At 38.2% G+C, this 21,083-nt stretch overlaps 1 protein-coding gene across 1 annotated transcript; it reads left to right on the forward strand.

Moving 5' to 3' along the window:
• The first annotated feature begins 1,039 nt into the window (after nucleotides 1-1,039).
• LOC137040032 (interferon-induced very large GTPase 1-like) lies at nucleotides 1,040-20,845 on the forward strand. The gene is made up of 4 exons (XM_067415433.1): nucleotides 1,040-1,132; nucleotides 4,231-4,301; nucleotides 4,477-4,548; nucleotides 13,594-20,845. Exons 3-4 carry the CDS (start codon nucleotides 4,537-4,539, stop codon nucleotides 20,815-20,817), a joined length of 7,236 nt encoding a protein of 2,411 aa, XP_067271534.1. The 5' UTR covers nucleotides 1,040-1,132; nucleotides 4,231-4,301; nucleotides 4,477-4,536; the 3' UTR covers nucleotides 20,818-20,845.
• The last annotated feature ends 238 nt before the right edge of the window (nucleotides 20,846-21,083 follow it).

A 21,083-nucleotide genomic window follows, 5' to 3' on the forward strand; every position in this document is an offset into this window, starting at 1 on the left:
TTTTCCAAACTGTAGGGGAACCCCGAGAGCAAAAGTAGCCAAGTGCTGCTTTAAATATTTTAATCGATTGACAGCCCTAATTTATAACTTTTACAACTGCTGTAATGCAGCTAAATGATGAAGAAAACCAGATTGAGCATAAGAAATTATGCTAAATTCATCAAGAAACTAGGCTATTAACTTCTTATTAATTCATTTCTCCATTACCTTTGCAATACATGGTAAAACTGAAACTGGCCTATATGAATTTGGATCCATTTCAAGTGGTATAGTGTTTCAGGTATTTCTGCTGTAGATATAGAAGTAAATTATATGTTAGTCTCATCTATAATAAGTGCACCAACTCGTATTTTTCTAAAAAAAAAAAACAACAACAAGGATCTAAGGTATCGAAACCAGCAGGTTTTTGGGTTAAGTTTATATAATTCAAACAACCTGTCATTTGTTAACTGGTTGTAAGGTAAACAGGTACCGTAGTTTGAACTTTTTGTCTTAATTTGTAAATATTCTGCCTGACAACATGATTTTTCTATTGTTTGCTTTAATTTGCTAGAAGTTCTCGCTCCAGCCTGTAGCACAATGACGTACTGGATAAGATCCAAGCAGCAGCATACACACCCACTGAAAACAATGTGGAAAAATCAATGAAGTTTCCTAAAGGGGAGTGGGGATTTTCCTATAAATCGCATGATAAAGCAGGAGACACACACCCACTGTGGCAGGAAAAAACATATTCTGTTTGATTAATTTTAGATCAGTGGTTCCCAAACGTCTCCTGGATTACCACCAGTGGGCTTTTGCACAAAGCTGGTTTCAGTTGCTACCCAGGTAAGTTCAAGATTAGTTTGAGGAAATTCTGTTTTTTCCAGGCTGTAGCACGATGACGTACTGGATCAGATCCAAGAAGCAGCATACACACCCAATGAAAACAATGTGGAAAAATCAATGAGGTTTCCGAAAGGGGGCTGGGGATTTCCCTATAAATCACAATGATAAAGCAGGATACGCACACACCCACTGTGAAAGGAAAAAACATATTCTGTGTGATTCCTTTTAAATCAGTGGTTCCCAAACCTCTCCTGAAGTACCACCAGTGGGCTTTTGCACAAAGCTGGTTTCAGATGCTACCCAGGTAAGTTCAAGATTAGTTTGAGCAAACTCTGGTTTTTCCAGCCTGTAGCACAATGAAGTAGCTGGATCAGATCTTATCTTATCTTACCGATCTCTGGGTTAATTTATAATGCGTATGCGCTAGTCTTAAGTGACATGTATGATCAATATTGTAAATAGATGTTCTAAACTGTGTAGTTGTAGTACTGATAAATAGTATTAAGTTATTATTGATGAATAAATTGTCTTTTCATAAATGTGATGCCTAAATTACCTAGTTTCGCTGTACATGCATGCAAAACAGTTAAATTTATATATTCTGATCATACTTGCTGTTGAGTGGAAGGAAAAATTAGTCAAGTAATTGTCTCTGTAATTTTAATCCTCAAGGTACAATGCAAAACGATCTGTAAAGAACTTGAAATACCAGTAGCCGACACATTCAAGGGAAAATGCAAAACGTGTGTCCTGATGGCGTGAGCATGTTATTAATCATTACTTTTGCGCGAGCGGTTTGAGTATTTATCTATCCAGCAAAACTCTCCTGTGCATTCAATGATGTCCCCAAAACTCTTCTGCTCATGCGTATATGACGACATCGAATTGTGAATGAAACCACCGCACATGCGCACCTAGTATGTGTTGGATTTTTTTTATGGTCTACGGTTGTTTCTGATCCAGTACGTCATCGTGCTACAGGCTGCAGCGAGGACCTCTTGGGTTTTTCGGGCTCTAGAAGGTGGATTGGATTGGATTTTGTTGGTGTTCACATGGTAACTTAGCCTGACAAGCCAGACCTACATTAAGATGTTTGGTCTGGAAACTCACCATTGACAGCTCAATCCGAGGGGCGGGATAAACGGTTGTCTTTCAAACTCCCTCTGCACGTGATAGGATAGCGCTACACCAACCAGAGCAACGAAGGTGAAACAGAGCTAGTTGACAGATTAAGCATTCGCCGTATCTGGTCGGCAAAACCCCGAACACATCTTCTCTTCTTAAGACTTCAGTGCCGTTCTTAGTTCTTTTCTCAGAGAAAGGCTTAACTCCAAGTCTTCCAGAGTCGCAGTCAAAGCTGATTCGAAAGTCCGCCGTTCGCCAGCTTCTGTGTTTACTAGAAGCATGCAAACGCAACTCGGCCGTCGTCATTATGGCCCCGCCCACCGACTCTATACACGATGTGATTGGCCCGGCAAGAGTTTGGCGTTTACAGCTCAGAAGGGTATTGAAGGTTGCTAGACGACAATCGTGGGCAGATTAGATTTGCTGCCGCTAGGGTGCGTCTAGATTTCTAGGCTAATGGTAACTTACACTACATGGCTAACCTGCTCTGGAGCAGGTTTTATTCTGGGTTAGAGATGGCAAACCCAAGCTGGACCAATCAGCTGCAAGTAAAGATGCAAACCTGTAGCTCTGTAGCCACACCCCCTGTAGCTCTTGTTCCAAATTTGCAGTTTATAGTAAAAACGTTAAGGCACTTTTACACCGGACGCGTAACGAAAAAGCGAATATTTCGCGTCAAAACCATTCACATCAGCCGCGACACGAATTTGCGACGTTTCAGAGCTCCAACATTCCAAAACATTCACTGCGTCAGCTGAGAAAACACGGACAGTGAAGATTCATTTTATTTAAAAGACGGTTTCGGGTGCAACCCAGTCTTGAAGAACAGAGAGTCTGAAGGGGAGTATGCTAATCGTGTACAGGAGCTAAAACTTTATCATGGCCAGTTCTGCACTTAGTACTTTCTTAAGTCTGTGGGACAATTTGAGGATCTCATCCCGAGACAGCAGCGCATCTGACGAGACAAACCCAGCACTTCAGGGAACCAATCGATCAGGACTGTTTCCAGTTGAGTCACAATGCAAACATTTAAGTGCCACAGACACACTTCCCTTGAATGTGTAGGCTACTGGTATTTTAAGTTGTTTACAGATCGTGTTGCATAGTACCTGAGGATTAAAATTACAGAGACAATTCTTCACTCATTTTTGCTTCCACTTAACAGCAAATATGACCAGAAGAATATATTAATATTTTAACTATTTTGCATGCATGTAGAGAGAAACTAGGTTAACTTAAGCATCACATTTATGAAAGATTACTTATTCATCAATAATAGTTAGCCTACTATTTATCAGTACTACTACACAGGTTAGAACATCATCTACAATATTGATCAACCCATGCATTAAGTTAACCCAGAGATCGGTATGAATGACGTCGCCATAACGATCTACCATCTAGTATCTGACACACCCATTCCTGCCCTGCGTCCGAATTCGCATACTATCCATCCTAAATAGTATTCGAAAATAGAATTAGTATGTCCCAAATCATAGTAGCCTATGTTGAAAAGAGTATTCCAAAGGTACCCGGATGGTTTACTATTTCCGGTCCGAATTCGTAGTATGGATCGATGGGCACTCAAACGGCCGATATTGCCCACATCCCACTGCGAGGTCGTATGGGGATTCGGTTAGAACTACAAACGCGGATAAAAAGCGTTAAAAACTACAAACATGGCGGATGTGCGAGTCCAGCGGTTAAGTAGGCTAGTTTAGATAAAGGGGTTTGAGTGACCAACTACCAATATTTAACCTGACAAAAATATATTTATTCAGTGGTGTCCACATTATATTTCACCTGCAGCAGCATTGTGAACTTTTGTAATGACACGTTTGGCCATTACCTTTTAAATGCATTATTATATTTAAACTGCAAACACATGCGGAGAGTCTCTGCATTAAAGACCCACGCATGGCAGATCAACAAGCGGCTACATTTCTCTCCGATACGGTAGGAGATTAATCTGCATGTGGGACAAATTCCTTGACAAGCCAGTGAGGATTTTTGCATTATAAAAAAAAATCAGCTAGCCTTCTACATAACGATTAACGACTTAACAGGAAGCTCGTGCTCCAGACTGTATTGAATGCCCTCATGACCAATAGCCGAGGCTGTAGATTTACAGGTAATAATGTTGTAAATAATGATTATTTTATGCTTTAGATTTTCACTTCATAAGACTCAAATCATTGTCAGAAGCCACGACATTAGGCCTACATGAATTACAAGGACCCTGGTTTACAAGTAAAAATATTCTTTACTGTTCTATAGCTTACTGAAGAAGAAAAGTCACCAACCTCTACTGAACAAGAAAAGTCACCAATATCTTGGATTGCCTGAGGGTGAGTAAACCTAATAGCAATTTTAAATTTTTGTGTAAACCATCCCTTAAGTTTATTTACAGTGGATTTTTTTTTTTTTTTTTTTTTTTACCATTACATTAAACAGGAACATGTCCAAACTAGCTTGCTGTGTTTAATATAAATAGATAAGCTGACATTGCATGGTGTTTTGTAGGAACTGGAAGATAATGGATGAGAGTGATGAAGCAAATCAATTAGGCTAAGTTTGTCAAACATGGATCCAGAGGTAAGTCTTTTGATTTGCTAATTCTTTAACACCAACAGCAGTGATGCTTTTTATCACACAACTGAAAAGCCTTCAAATCTTGTGTATTTTATCTAATCTTATTTTTGCTATACATCTATTAAATAAAAATAAATAATAAAAAAAATAACAATGCAGAGAAGAATAAATTTCAGGTTGATATCGGTGATTGAGACTTGCACATCTACTTCTGTGTTTACAACTTGGTGTTTCCAGTTTCGCACACACAGCATATGGGGTCCGTGTACCTTCGTGGTCCGTGTATCATCTGATCATTTCATTTCCTGTTTGGAATGGAATAACGAGAACACATAAATCGGTTTGTTTATTCGTTTTTTTTGTTTAGTTTAAGAAACGAAAAATGAGATTTTGGCTCGATTTTTCATATTTCGTTTGTGGTTTATAAAACGGTTTATGGTTTCGATATTTCGTTTCCACACGTGGGCGGCGCCGAAACGCCTCTTTCATCTGATTGGTCAAACAGCTCCGCCTTCAGCGCGAGCTCTTCATTCTGTCAGGCAGAATCATAGACAGTAAAAGAAATGGACCGAGCGATCCCATTGCCTTCTACGGCGTTAAGTGATGTCAGTATAGGAGCACTCACTTCCTGATGGCTGAGCGAACTGCGCAGGCTCAGACTGAGCTTGAGGACGTAGATGTGACGTGAGCCTCCTGTCTGACAGCTGTGAGTCTTCTAGTAGTTGTGGAAAGTGAAAGCTGAATCACGTTGTTTAAATATTTTCTCCCGTTGCTTTTGGCTCACTATGGGCTTCTCCCCATTCTTCCCCCTTGACTTTATCAGACTTTATGTCTCCACGTCCCCCCGACTGTCTCATAGACAGTAAAAGATTGCCTGCGAGGTATGTCGTAAAGGTATGTCGTGCTCTTCAACCGACATGATTTTAATTAAACCCAAACTGCTAATTTTGTCAGTATCAATTAATGTATGTTAACTGATACTTCTCACTTTTCTGTCTCTTTATTTTCACGTGAACAGAATAGACACACATTCACAAATATAAACTGTATTTCTATTCAATTTTCTTGATTATTGACATCACACATGCCTACCTGCCTTTTGATGTAAATAAAAGACGAGAGTGGCAAATATCACGGACATAGTATCATGTACAGTTCAGCCTGTTATTTATTTTTATTTCCATTTCCCTTTTATCCAACGAGACGGGACTATTTGCACCGTATTTATCAATGAGAAACAGGCTATCATACTCAAAAAGTAGCCTATGGCTCACATTAATGGGGGTCGCTTGCAAATCGCAACAGCACGAATTACGTGACAACATCTTTCATATAGCAACATATTTCTGCTTTAAATATTGTAGTAAATATGTGTAGTTAGCAGTGTGTGGTGTTTTCGGACATTTTTTTAATGCAATTGCATTTGTCAGTCCCGCACTCCTATTCTGCCTGACAGAATGAAGAGCTCGCGCTGAAGGCGGAGCTGTTTGACCAATCAGATGAAAGAGGCTTTTCGGCGCCGCCAACGTGTGGAAACGAATAATCGAACCCATAAACCATTTTATAAACCACAAACGAAATATGAAAAATCGAGCCAAAATCTCATTTTTCGTTTTTTAAACTAAACAAAAAAACGAATAAACAAGCAGATTTATCTGTTCTCGTTATGATCCATTCCAAACAGGAAATGAAATGATCAGATGATACACGGACCATATTCGATCTCAACATGGTCGGGAACAAAACGCCCTTTTCCGGTGATTGGTCAACCAAAGGTCAGGCCGCGCCTTCAGTTCTTAGCTCCGCGCATTGCGCAACAGAATAGTAGATATCTATCAGATACATTTGTACAGATTATTAACAGAGTTTATTGCAACTACATTTACTCTCGTTGTCATCAAACAGCCAGACTAATAAATGGCTCGACACAACCCGTACCAGGGCAGAGCCTACAGAGCTTTCACGTTCGCGTGCAGAGAAATAAAGATTTATCGTAAATGATATTAATTTATGTGGCATCTGCTCTCACAACTACTCCTAGCTTGGCTAGCTATGTATTTGGCACGCCTTTTTATTTAGCTGACCAACTCTAAAAATCTCTGCCAGAGCGACTCGACGCACTGGACAGCGCGGAGAGAATGTATCGCACACTTCATCTGGGTCTATAGGCTCTCTCATCAAACAGCCAGATCAATAAATGGCATGGCAAATTTATTATTTCTTCTGCCTGCTTTTGCGTGCGGTGGAATAGTTTCTCCTAGCCTAATACATTTGAATTAATTTACTTTGCATCTGCTGTCCCATTTGGCACACCGCCTGTTTTATTTAGCTGATCAGCTACTGAAATATGTAAACCAAAAATGCGCGATTCACTGAACAGAGCAGAGAGAATGTTGTAGTGAAGTGATCAGCAGTCCTGACTGTTGTTTTGAGCAATACACTGTTGGTGGTGTTGTTTTTCATTAACACTGAGTAGGCTATGTCCCTCAGAACAATGTTTTATTTTTCCTGCCAGCTAAATTTCTAAAAAAGATAGCCTTGTTTGACTAATGAATATATGACACTAATAGATGGCAATAAATATAGAATTAAATATTCATCTCTGGCTTTATTTTTCAATGTGTTAATTCATAGTTTCTTAAACATGTAAATGAACGGCAAGAGTGCATTAAACGTTTCTGTTCTGTTTTCAGTTTTAAAAATTTTTTACAACGAAAGTGATTCAATCAAGAACTTTAATAGTTCGATAATCTTTATCTTGGAGCTGTTGGTAAAGCCAAAATAAACTGTCTATTAATTTTCATATCACTGTAAAGCTGCGTTATATATATATAAATAATATATTAATTTATAAATAATCTGTATTGTAGGACGCGCTAGGCCTAGGCTATATAAATAAAGATGACTTGACCCTTGAATCAATTCTGCTCTGCGTTTAGGCCAGTCTCTCTGCGCAGCCTCCGGCTCACAGATTAAGAGTTGGTCAACTGAATAAGAAGGCTAATAAGTGTGCAAAATAGTTTAGCTAGTTGTGAGAGCAGATGCCACGTAAATTATATTCAATACGATAAATTAATATTTCACTGCACGCGTATGTAGAAGAAAGCTCTGTAGGCTCTGCCGTAGGCTACTACGGGTTGTGTTGAGCTATTTATTAATCTGGCTGTTTGATGAGAACGGGATTAAATGTAGTTGTAATAAACTCTGTAATAATGTGTGTATCAGATAGATATAGGTTATATATTTTGTTGCGCAGAGTTCTGGAGATAACAATGTGGCTCGGCTTGATCTTTGGTTGACCAATCAGCGGAAAGAAGCGTTTTGTTCCCGCCCATGTTGAGATGGAATATTCAAGCTGTTTATCCATTTTGGTTTTATTGTTTTTTCCATTCGGTGGATTAGAACAAACTATTAAATACAAATATTTACAAAAACTCTAGATTTGTTTATTTATTCACATAGGGAGGGTCGACTATGTGATAAATGAATGCTTGTTTAGAAGACAAAAAGGAAAACTAATTATCTGAAGGTACACGGACCCTCAGACTGGAAACCTGTACATATTTCTATCATGCTTCAATTACAAATCTGCGTGGACCAATCACAAACTGGCTTATCCAACAGCTGCTATTGGCAGGTTTAACACAATAGCTGTGTCTCATTTCAGAAGGCTGCGTCCTCCGGAGGTTGCATTCGAAGGGTGCATACGTCATAAGGCCGTCTCATTTCAAAAAAGTGAGAAGGACTCTCCAAATGCGACCTTCGAATGCGTCCTTCTTTTACAGGAATTGGGAGTGTGCACGAGGAGTATCCTTCACGGCTGGAGATAACCCACAATTCTTTGCGTCTCTGTTAACAACAGTCATATTTTTTTATATTATATGAAAAAACGGCACCACCGCCAGATATACATGCGAGCGTAGGTGTGGTGTTTAAATTAAGTAGTTAAAGCTTTTTTTGTTGGTTTTTTTTAAGCTCTATATTACCTCAAACTGATAGTTGTGGTAAACAGGATTACAACTGTTTAGTGCATTTTTAAACAACGTTTAGAACAGTACATTGCTGTCAAGACAAGATCATTTCATATCTAAATGACAATTATTTATAACTTGAAAATGATCATTTTCAAGTTATAAATAATTGTCATTCAGATAACTGGCGTGAGAGCGCAACGAGGCTGAACTTGTTGGCATAGCAACGTGATACTTCCTGCCTGTGTGTCCTACGAAGGACGTCTCGTTTAATTCTGATTGAGGACACTCCGTATACTGCATCCTACATAGGACGTGTCCTCCGGAAGATGCAGCCTTTGAAATTTAACGAAATGAGACACAGCTATTGACAGATAGAGAGGTGATGGCAAGCAGCTTTTTGTTTATATTCAACAAGGGCAGCAACCTGTTGATGCTGCTGTTTTAAAATATTTGAAAGGTAAGTTTTCTTTGAAAACAGCACTGAAACTTGCCATAAAAAAGAAGGATGTGTTTGCCGACTGCTCTGTAAACTACGTCACCCGGACTTTTGGTCTGATTGGTTGAAGGACCATCTAATTTCGTTCCCCAGAACAATGTTCATTCGTAAAGGGGTGGTAAAACAAATTTTTTCGAAGGCCTGATTGTGTTTGTGGGGTGCACTAATGTGTTCATGCTTCGTTTTTAAGAAACTGCATTATTTTTCATATATTTTACCTTTATTCTACACTGCTCAACTTCTCACGTAAATGGAATCAAGAACAGACTGAAGTAAGGGGAAGCAACAATATAACCTCCAAAAATCAGTTAGTTGATCACCTGAAATTGTTACAAACAACAATTTCAACTCAGTAGATGATCACACAATTTGAGTTGCATTAATAGATCGAGGACATGAAAATACAACCACAGACATTAGTGTCACAGAGAAGAAAGTCAAATCAGTACAATTAAAACAAACATCCACAAAATTAACAAAGAAGAAGAAAAAAAAAAGGTTAAATGATTTAAAGATGGGGGAAGTTCTTTCTTGTAACCGTTATTTCAAATCATCAAAACACACACGCCCCTATTTTAATAGCTCCGCCCCACACATACATAACCCAGGGGACGACTATGGCACAATCTGTGCGTTACTTATCCAGGTCGAATATTCAATGGAAAAAAAAATCACCCTTTCATCACAAATACACAAGCCGTTGTCATGACAACTCGATAGTACAAGGGCACAAGTACTAATGTCTAACTAATGAACATATTACAATTATGACCAGATAGCGATCACAAAAACACAAACCATTCTCATGACAACTCTAGTACACAGGCACAGTCCAACTAACGACATTACAATTATGACCAGATAAGGGTTATATAGATCGTGAAAAGAAGAAACAAACGTATATCAGGAGTATAGTATCTTACTTGTCGGACACATTTTGTGAGCTGACGCTTGAAACAGTGTGTCAGCTCACAAACAGTGAGGAGATTTAGATGCTCCATACGGTGTGGAAATGAACGGGTCTTTATCATCGCTGAAGTGAGCGACAATACGATCGCAAATGAACAAACAAGCGAACAGGGCACACGAGCATATTCAAGCAAAAGCCAGCATATATTAGTCTCAGCTAATGTCCGTCCTGTGTGACTCGTGGGTTTTGAATAATGGCGTGCACTGAGCAGGTCAGAACTGAACAGAGGGCGGCGCTGATGAACGGCAGAATGCCGCGGTTACCCCGGAAACCCCGCAAACAAAACCAGCCGCACTAGTGAAGAAGTTTTTAAAACAGCCACTCGTTTTTGTAATCTCAATGTTGTTCATCACAGCACCAAATACTTAATACTTAAAGACTTAATAGGCTATTTTTTTTTCAGTTTAAACATTGTTTTAATCTGGACTACAACATGCCCTAATGATTCGAATTTTTTGGATTTGTTCAAAAGACATACGACTTCATTAGTTAGTTAATTCATTATTATCAACTGACAATGAAAAATACTTATAAAGAATTAATTATTCTAAGTCATGTTAATTTCTTAGTTACTGTTTAATAACAAAATAACTTTTTTTAATGGACCCAAGATAAAACTATAACAACGATCAGTATTTCTTAACTAACATTACCAAAAACATTATACTTTCTGTACCAAATGTAGCTATTGCTCATTCTTAGTTAATGCATTAAATAATGAGACCTTATATTAAATGTGTTACCTGTTGTTCTTTATAGTCTAATTCATTTGCACTTTAATCTGCTTGAAAATTGCACTTTTACAGCTATGGAAAAAAATGAAGAGACCACTTAACATTGATTTCTCTTAATTTTTTAGTTAATTAGTTCTTAAAACTGTTATGCTATGACAACACTTTTTTGCAACTTATTTCAATATCATGATATCGTATATCGTGATAAATTCAGCAATTAATCACAACATGAAAAATTGATATCGGCACACTGTAAAAAAGTATATGTTCAATAAGTTATGACAACATATGTTTTTACATTGTTTTAACTCATCAAAATAAGTTAAACTTGTTTTTATTAGTTATACAAGATGTAACTAATTTTTTAAAGTCAGTTTAACATAATTTAAGTTGAAATAACTTAAACATCCAAGTCGATTGTACTGCAAAAGTTCAAAATTTGCCTTTTTTTTTTTACAGTGTAGCTACAAGTTTGTTATTGGACTCGGCCAATAATTATTGGACTCGGCCAATGATACTTACCCCACCTTTAACTCAGAAGAGAAAAAGAAAACAAAGAAACAGAGGCCGGTTTAATCTCCTCTTATAAACGAAAGAGCTGATCAGGCCTCCCCAACAAAACAAAATGTGAAGCAGAGCACCAGAAGGGTGTGTAAATCACAGACCAGCAGTCCCCTAGCTTTAAGAAATGTTGATGACTTCGTCGGTGTGGCTGTAGCTATAAACAGCGCGAAGAAGGCAGCAAGCAATCACGGCATAGAACGAGAGGGAGAATCCTACAGCGAACACAAAGATATAAAAAATCATAAATTAGGCTTTTTTAAACTGTTATTAGTTTGTGTTGTAATAAAAATGACTATGAGTTTAATGTCTCGGGGAATAATTAACTCAAAAGGGATTCAATATTCATGAATTTATGAATATAATTTGCTAGTCGTTCATTACGTATTAAAATTTTCCGATAAGGAAAAATGTTTAATTAAATACAAGTAACCCTTTACGGAATTGCTTGAAATTATCTTACTAAGTGTGTCCTGCAAATTAGTTATAGACTTTCAAATCAATTCTCAATAAGGGATTACTGCTTTACGAGCGCATAAGAAACATTAATTTTACTGATCAGGACAAGTCAATGTTTCAAATGTTCATACAGTTTACTTTACTAACATAGTAGCATAAGCAGTTAGGTAACGTTAGGATCGTAAGTTTCATTGACTTCGTGTATGTGAAAGAGTAACAGATTCAATTCAAAAATGTCTTTTGGAGGTTTAATAAACACAGACTAAAAATAACACTACAATTCACACAGAAAGTACATACTAAATATGCATAAAGAGAGTAGAAATATAGATAGTAAACGAAAAGAATATGGTACATAAACAAAAAGAATGAATAGAGAGAGAGAGAGAGAGAGACAGCGTCCTCTTCAGTTCGTTACACAGAGCCCTCACGGAGTTAACTTGTCCCAAACGGGAATAACACGACCCTTTTAACAGCAGTTTGGATTTTAGAAATAAGAATACTTGCTTTGGTTTTGGCTTCTCGCGTGTGCGCGTATATTCTGAGTTCAAATGTCCTGCGTGTCCGGCGGTTCTTTCCGAGGTCGGTGTGGAGCGGAGGGTCTCTTTGAAGTGTGCTGAGTTCTCTCTCTCTCTGAAGAATGCCCTCGGGGGGCTGGAGTTGGTGGCCGATGGCCCTGGCGTTTGATGCGATGCAAAAAGGGTGAGGGTCACATTGGCAATTGTAGATCAGGTAGAGCAACGCCCATTTCCTAGATGGTCCAATCGATCAGAGAGTTTTTGGCGCGAAACAAAGTTCTTTGTTCAGCAGGGTCCCTCCCTTTTGGTTCTTTCCGATGTAGATATGTTTAATGCATTTTTCTTTCCAACGCTGGTAATTTTGTAATAATGCATGTTCTGTAAATTCTTTTACAAGATTCGGTACGATCGCATTTTTCTGATTACGAGGATACCAGGGATGATAAGTTTGAGATCTGGGAATACACAAATACAGGCTTTCCACTGTCTGGTGGTCTACACAGCTTGAGTTATTCATATAATTTCTCCTAATTATTTCAGACACATATAAAAACACTTTAAGCAGAAAAGCATACATTTAATACATTTTTGGGGTGACTTTTAATCATACATTCCTTTGATACTTGGTGGACCCTCTATGTGTGTGTGTGTGTGAGGTGTCAGGTATCGTGCAGGGCAGGGCAATAAAAGTCACTACGGGGTCTGCTTGATGTCTCCCAAGGGAGATCAAAGGGTGGTCTCCAGACATCGTGGTGCCTTTGTCCGGCCATTAATCGTATTCACATGATCTGATAAGCACCTCAGGAGAAGCGAGAGTCATCAGGCTGTTTGCCAGATGCACAGACCCGTCATTGTGGCTACAGTGTTCACAAAACTTAAACAGCGCATTTAACGAGTTACAGAAGTAAAACCCACAGCTTCACTATAGTAGAGAACAGGTAGGATTAATTCAAACACTTAATTGCTTTCTCCCTCATGAGTTCAAATAAATGCAATCTTACTGTACTTTATCTGTATCTGATTTAAATTGAGCAGAAATCTGTAAGAAATATAACTACTCATAGACAAAAAAATAAGCTGTTACGTAGGAGCAAAAGCCTTGGGCAGCGCAAAAGGCAAGCAGAACTTGATTCTCAGCTCGAGTTTTCAGGCTTCTCATACCAACATCAAAGTTTATTCACAAATTTTAGCTTCCATTTGAAAATTGTGCAAAGCATTTCACCACTTGTGTTTTTATTAATGATGTCAGCAGTGATAAGTCGACTTCGATCACATTACAGTCGACTTCAAAAATCAAAGATTGTTCAACCCTTCTTTTTTTTTTTTTTTTTTCTAGGGAGTGCCAAGACCCTGCAAAGATCTAGAAACCGAACTTAAGGCTTTTGGTTTGGATGGCTCGTTCTGGACCAAAGTATTCAAAGATGAGTTAGAGGTGACTGATATAAAACAGCTTGAGTATTTGGATAATGAGGACTTTGAATCGCTCAAGAAACACACTCGCTACAAATGGGAAAAGAAGGCTCTTCAAAACATTTTAGGTCATTTTGAAACAGCTAAATCAGAGGCAGTGGCAAAAGAAGTAGAAAAATCACCTTCTATGGAAAAACCTGTGTTAGCAGAGCATCTACCAAATCTAGATAATATGACCCAAAACCTAGCAAAAGAACTTGAATCAACACTGACAGATGACTTTGAGGAACGGAGAACAATACGCATGATAAATGAAAGACCTCTGAAGGACTATTTTGACAGTTTGAAAACAAGGCTGTCAACAAATAATGATTCACAATGTTTACCTCCCATGTCCATTTCTGATAAAGAGATTTTAAATACAGCTTCAGGAGGTCTTGCACTTCAGGGCATTTTCAAAACTGGGAAAGTGGAAGATCTTTTGAAGGACCGACAACAATTAATCCGAATTGATGACTTTAAACTAGCTGGGCCAAGACATACCTCTCACTATATGAGGTATGAGTTTTCCTCCTCCAAATCTCACCAAGAGTTTTTAGGATCTGTTGAAAAATTGGGGTACAGCTACAGTGTAGAACTTAATCTTGGATGTTTAGGTGTGCATCCGAAGTTTGGTTTACAAAATACTTCTCAATCATCAAGAACTTCTCAAAGCCAGTCTGAGCAATCGTATGTGGCAATGACAGTCTTTCATTACATGCCACTTGCTTTAGCTTTCATTGACCAGCTTACATTGTCTGACTCTGCAAAGAAAGAACTAATAGAAATCAATGAATTGTTGCATGCTCCTGGTGAAGAGGAAAATCATTTTCTTCTGAAACGAGTAAAGAGATTCTTTGAAAGGTTTGGTTCTCACGTGTCTCAGGGTCCAATACATTTTGGTGGAATGTTTTGGTGGAATGCATATGCTCAGGGATTTTCAGAGCAGAACTATGATAAGGTGAAATCCCAGCTGTGTAATGCATTGGCATTGAATTGTCCTGTGCAATCAAGCAAGATAATCTCAGCTTCAAATGACATAAGTATCTCGAAAGGGAAAATGGATTCTCAGATTCGATGTAACGATAACCTCAATACCGTGGTCCAGCTCTCTGTTCATAAATCCGGAGGTCCAGCGGAAACAGATGATCACATACTGTGGAAAAACAACCTTGCAGCAAATAACAAAACCTGGGCAGTCATAGACAGAGGATCGACTTTGACTCCAGTGTGGGAGATCATCAGAACATCTCATAATGATCAATTTAAAGACCCTCTCAGATTGTGCACATTTCTAATAAGAGCTTACAAAGAAATCTCACAGCAGGATGTAGAACCTGCAGATGATGTTAAAGCACTCAGAATTGTTTCTGAAGCCAAACAATTGATGCTGTCAGTGGACAAGTGGTCTCTTTCCGATGCTGAGAAACATCTTAGAGATTTACTCAGAATGAGGAGGCAAATTAAAGAATGCACAACATCATTCACACAATGGATTGATATTATCCTTTCAAACGAGGCACTTCAGAAATTCCTTACCAAACTTACCACGACATATACTGATGACAACATACGATTCCTGACATATTTGGTGATGGAGACGCATTGTTACCAAGTCAAAAAATTCCCAAACAGAGCACAGATTTTAGAATGGGTCAAAGGGACCCCAGAGCTGGCTGAAGATGTATATGGCATGTTTACTCCCATCCAACAGTTTTCTGACGTAACAACAGTTCTAGAAAAAGCAAGTGAAGATTTTCTGCAAAGTTCGGAGGAAGACATAAATGTGACTATCACATGCAAAGTTACCCATGCAATAAATTCATGGCTTGAAACTATGAAAAAAAATGGCCTTGATGACTTGGTTTTACTTGTGCTGTCAGTCACAAAACATGTTGGACACAGAAAGGACACTTTTCATCCCCTTCTGGGTTCTCAGGAAATTGCTTTTTTAATAGAAGAGCTCTCAGATGTACACAGAAAATATATGGAATTTCACAAGGACAGTATTTTGAAGGCACAGGCCTTTAGTCTGTTGACATTGCTGACAGCAGGACACAAGAGTCATGAACTCTCTGTGGATAAAAAGAAAACACTTGATGCCTTCAAACAGACTATGAAAGAAGACAATAGTGATCTGAAAAACGCAATTGAGGACTTCACAAAACATCTAAAATATGAACTCTTGGAGGAGCAACTGAGGTCAATGCTCTACAGCACTTCAAAACTAGAAGGACATGTTCAATCCACTGAGATTTCAGAAAACAAAGAAGCTGCAGACACCTCAAATACAGAGGATGCTGTTAAAACAGCCCCAGTAGATGGATTTCCCAAACTAAATATTGGGCTTGTAAATCCATATAAAGAGTTGCTTGAAAGATTGGATTTGCTTAAATATTATCCAGCAAAACTGTCAAATTCAAATCTTCATACTATAAACATGTTGTCAACATGCATTACGCAAACTTTCACAGAGAAAGAACTATGGATTCACTTCATTTACCGACTGTTAACACTAGATGTCCATGTTAGGTTCCTGTGCATTGAACCTGAATTACAGATTTCCTCTAAGTCTTTACCATGCAGCTTGGAGAGTTTTTTTGATTTTAAGGTGGAAAATGTTGATTCTAATGCTAATGGTGATCAAATCCACCCCATGGACATCTATATGGCAGTTTATCATTGCTCCAATGATTTTGCACGGCAATTTATTTTTACCCAGCTATCCAAATGTCATTTCGCAGTACCCCTGCTAGTGCCCAATCTATCCACTCGACAAATAGAATTACCTGTGTGGCCACTCCAAATGAGTGCACTTACATTGCAGGTCACAGAACAATCTCCAGTGACAGGGTCTGTATTGGACACTTCTTACCCAGTTGTGTCTTTTATGAGACTAGGATCGTCCATTAACTCAAAGTCAAAAATGATGAATGACATGATTAACAAGAATGGGCACCCCACTTTCTTCAGTCGCCATTGTAGAGGAAGTACAACGACACGTGTTTTGCTGGAAGGGGTAGCAGAGATTTCATGGTACCTCCCAGAAGGAAAAAAAAGAGACATTTTTGAAAGCTGTATGGCTTTTATCAACCTCCATGGCGATGCCTGCAAACTTCCACAACAAGTACAGTTCCTTAAGAGAATAAGTTCCATCATTGTACTGTTGTTACCGGAAAATCTCAGTGATTCTGCAATACAAGAGGTGATCAAACACTTTCTAGAGTGCAGCACACCTTTCATTGCATTGTTCTCTGGGATCGAGACACCAGACAAAAGAGATTCTAACAGAATTGCAGCTAAGAACAGAAATGAAGCTGAATTAACTCAAGAAACACTTTTTAAAATTAAACAGCTTCTCTCAAATGGAAATCGGAACCAAATCCTGAAAGATATTTTTGAACAAGGAAGACAGCAAGGATTCATAGTTGAAACAGAGGCTGAATTGAAAGGAAGAGAAAAGGCTAAGGTGCTTATGGACATATTATATGTTGAGAAAAAGGCAAAAGAAAAAGAAACAAACAGGAAATCATTGGGCTTGAAAGATGTACATTTGCCTTTGCAAGACCAGCTGTGGATGCAGTGGTGCACCAAAGACAAAGAGTTTCATCGTATACGGTGCAAAAAAAACATGAGCATTGAGCAGCTGCGTGCTGAAATAACCGAAGAGAAAATGAAGATTAGAGCCAACCAACAGAGAAGATCATCAGAGAACCTTTTCATGGAAAAATTCCTTCAATATACCATTGATGTAGAGAATAAGGAAAGCTTATACTTTTTAAACTGCTTCAAGAAAAGCCTTGATGAATATCTCAGAGGTAATCTTGTTGATCTAACAAAACAATATAACAGAACATGGCTAACATACAGAGAAGCGTCAGCTGGAGAGAAAGGAAAATACCAGACTGATCTTTGTGCATTATCTGAAAGAATAAAGCATGCCACATTTGGACTTCATCATGTGTTTCGTGAAATAAGTCAAATATATGAATCTCACAAGTCTGTTGAAGAGAGCAAGACCATTCATGAAATTGAACTTGATAAGCTCCCTGAAATGGGAGCTGATTTGATGCTCTCTGGACACCCATTAGAACTAATGGATGGAGATGTAAATTATGTGGCAATTGACTGGGTCAGGGCTGTCCTGGACAAACTTATCCACAAACTTGGCGATAAAAGAGTGTTAGTACTTTCTGTTGTAGGCCTCCAGAGTTCTGGAAAGTCTACTCTTCTCAACACGATGTTCGGGCTGGATTTTGCTGTAAGTTCAGGACCATGCACAAGAGGAGCATTCATGCATCTGCTCCCAGTCGAGGAACAAATAAGAGATGAGTTGAAGTTTGATTATGTACTTGTAGTGGACACAGAGGGACTACGCTCAACAGTAACTGATCCTGATGTTGTGGTTAAAAACGACAATGAATTGGCCACCCTCATAATTGGAATCAGTGACCTCGCACTGATAAATGTAATGGGAGAAAATCTTTGTGAAATTCAAAACATTCTCCAGGTTTGTTTTCAGGCACTTTTGAGAATGAAGAATGTAAATATCAGGCCAAGTTGTATGTTTGTTCACCAAAATGTGTCAGACATTACAGCCAAAGACAAAAACCAAGGAGGACGAATACAGCTTATAGAGAAACTTGATGAGATTTCCAGGGCTGCTGCAGAAGAAGAGAATCAAGTAGTTGTAGGCTTCAGTGACATCATAAAGTTTGATGTGAACAGTGATGTGTATTACTTCAAGAATCTTTTGGAGGGTGATCCTCCAATGGCTCCACCCAACCCATCTTACAGTCAGAATGTGCAGGAGCTTAAGAAGAGGGTGCTCTCAATTTCCTCCGGGCAGTCAAACTCTACACTTCTCACTCTGTCTGAGTTCAGTGAGAGAATAAAAGATACATGGAGTGCATTGTTAAATGAGAACTTCGTTTTTAACTTCCGTAATTCCTTGGATATGAAGGTGTACAGTGATCTTGAGAGAGATTACCAGAGGTGGTCTTGGAAATTAAGGAAACTGGCTTTAGAGACACAAAGGACCCTGAACTGCAGAGTGAAAAGTTGTGAGTTGAATACTATCAATGAGTCAGAGATAAAAGGCATCTTTGAAGACACTCACACAACAATCAAAACTGATGTTGACACATATTTCAGGGAGATGAATCATTCTGATATTCTCTCTCAGTGGAGAGTTTTGATTGATAGAAGGCTGGACATTTTGAAAGAAGAGCTCACTGAAGAAACCTATAAAAAGGGTCAAAAGGAAGTAATTCAGAGGAATCTCAAACTAGAGCTTGACAGGAAGCTGAGGAAGTATGAGACAGAATTGTTTCAGAAAGGCATGGCTGCAGCATCTGCACTCAAAAACCAAACTCCAAATGAGGACCTAATACAGATGGAATTTGACAAACTTTGGATACAGTGGACAACTGACCTGTCCTCTAAGAATCCAATGGACACGGAAACAAATATACAGAGCTTAGTCGAAAGTGCCTTACTGAATCGCTTTGAAAAACACAAAGATGTAATATGTAATAAATCAGAGGAAGATTTCCAATTTGATACTGGCAAGCATATTAAACGATCACGCTTTACCCCTAATTTTGGGATTAACAATTCTCAGATGAATCAAACCGGAAATGATATTTCTAAACAAATTTTGCAAGATATCAGTAAACGAATTAAAGAGAAAGCTGCAGATGGTAATGATGTTACCGAGAATTTCATTCATGAGATTTTGGAAGACATTGATGAAATGACCCTTAACTATCAGAAATCCTATGGTTTCCAATTCACAAGTTTGTACAAAGCCTGCTTATCTGCTTATGTTTGCAGAGTATCAACAAGGGAGCTCAAAAAAATAAAAGAGAACTTCAGGTCAGAAAACGACCCTCTCACACACTTAATGAAGAAAAAGCAACATTTCTTCCAGTTATTCAAACGCTACTGTCAGGGTGCAGAATCGGTTAAGACTTTTGTCTCAGTTTTAATAAACAGTCTTCAAGAAGCAATGCGTTGTGCTCTTTCTGAAAAATTGAGCATTGACATAGCAGATTACCTGAGACATCACCATGAAGCACTTCGAGGAAATAAGTCTGATTTGGAGCATCGCATTATGAAACATTTGGCAGAAAAGGAGAATTTTGAAGAATACATTAAGTACATTCATAATCCAAAATCCTTCTGCCGAGAGTTTATAAGAGAATGTGTTGTGAAGCATATCAATGATGAACAAATGATGGTGTCAGAGGCCCTTTCTTCCAGCTGGTCACAGCTAACAGAGAAAGTTATGGTTGAGTGCTCTTCAGCATCAGAAAAAATGAGAGAAGCACAAGGCAATGCCTCAATGTGGCTTGATGAATTTTGCTTGAGACTTGGACAGGAGATTTCTTTGTCAAGAGAAGATTTTAGGACTATTGAAAATCTGCCTATTGATAATGCACAAATCCTCCAGGAGACAGTTGCTAGTTCACTCAAGGACATGTTGGAAAAAGGACAGAAGGACCCCAAAAGTATATTAGGCTCAGGGCCTATTATTTTCAAACTAAAAGACAAACCAGTTGATGTCCTCTTTGAACAGCTGAGTGGGTGCTGGGAGCAGTGTCCTTTCTGCAAAGCTGTGTGCACTAACACCATTGCAAATCATGGAACCGATCACACTGTTGAGTGGCATCGGTGCCAGGCCATTGGTGGCCTTTTTCATCAAAAGAGGTTTTTAGATCATTTAAAGAACATTTGGGATAAAGATGCAGACAAAGAACATTTTGTTCTGGACTTTTGTTCAACATCTGTCATTAGTGACATTGAATTCAAAAGGCCAAACTCAGAAGAGTGGATCTCTTTTAAACAATTCAAAAAAGCAGGCTCTCCTTACAATAGCTGGAAAATTACACCGGACAATCAGGATAGATTATACTGGAAATGGTTTATCTGCACCTTTAGTGAACAATTGGAAAACCTGTACAATTTCAAATTTGCAGGCCATGGCAAAATCCCAGAGACCTGGAAACGAATAAAAAAGGATAAAGTTATAAAAGAGATGAATGACATTATTCAGACAAAAAATGAATACTGGTTAAAGAATTTTCAAATTTGTTGGAAATCACCATAAATGATTAGACAATTATTAATAATAATAATAATAATAATAATAATAATAATAATAATAATAATAATAATAATAGATTTTATTTATAATGCACTTTTCATTCCAAAGAATCTCAAAGTGCAAAAGACAAAGTTGTTCTAGACTACCAAAAGGAAAGTTGTCATCACAGAATAACTTGTCATTTCTGTACTGGTTTGAACTTGAAATGGATCAATCTTTCAGTATAAAATGATATTATCTGTATATTCAACATATCACGCCAACTGAAT

Source organism: Pseudorasbora parva, chromosome 14, assembly GCF_024679245.1.
Source record: "Pseudorasbora parva isolate DD20220531a chromosome 14, ASM2467924v1, whole genome shotgun sequence".
Classification (NCBI taxonomy): Eukaryota; Metazoa; Chordata; class Actinopteri; order Cypriniformes; family Gobionidae; genus Pseudorasbora; species Pseudorasbora parva.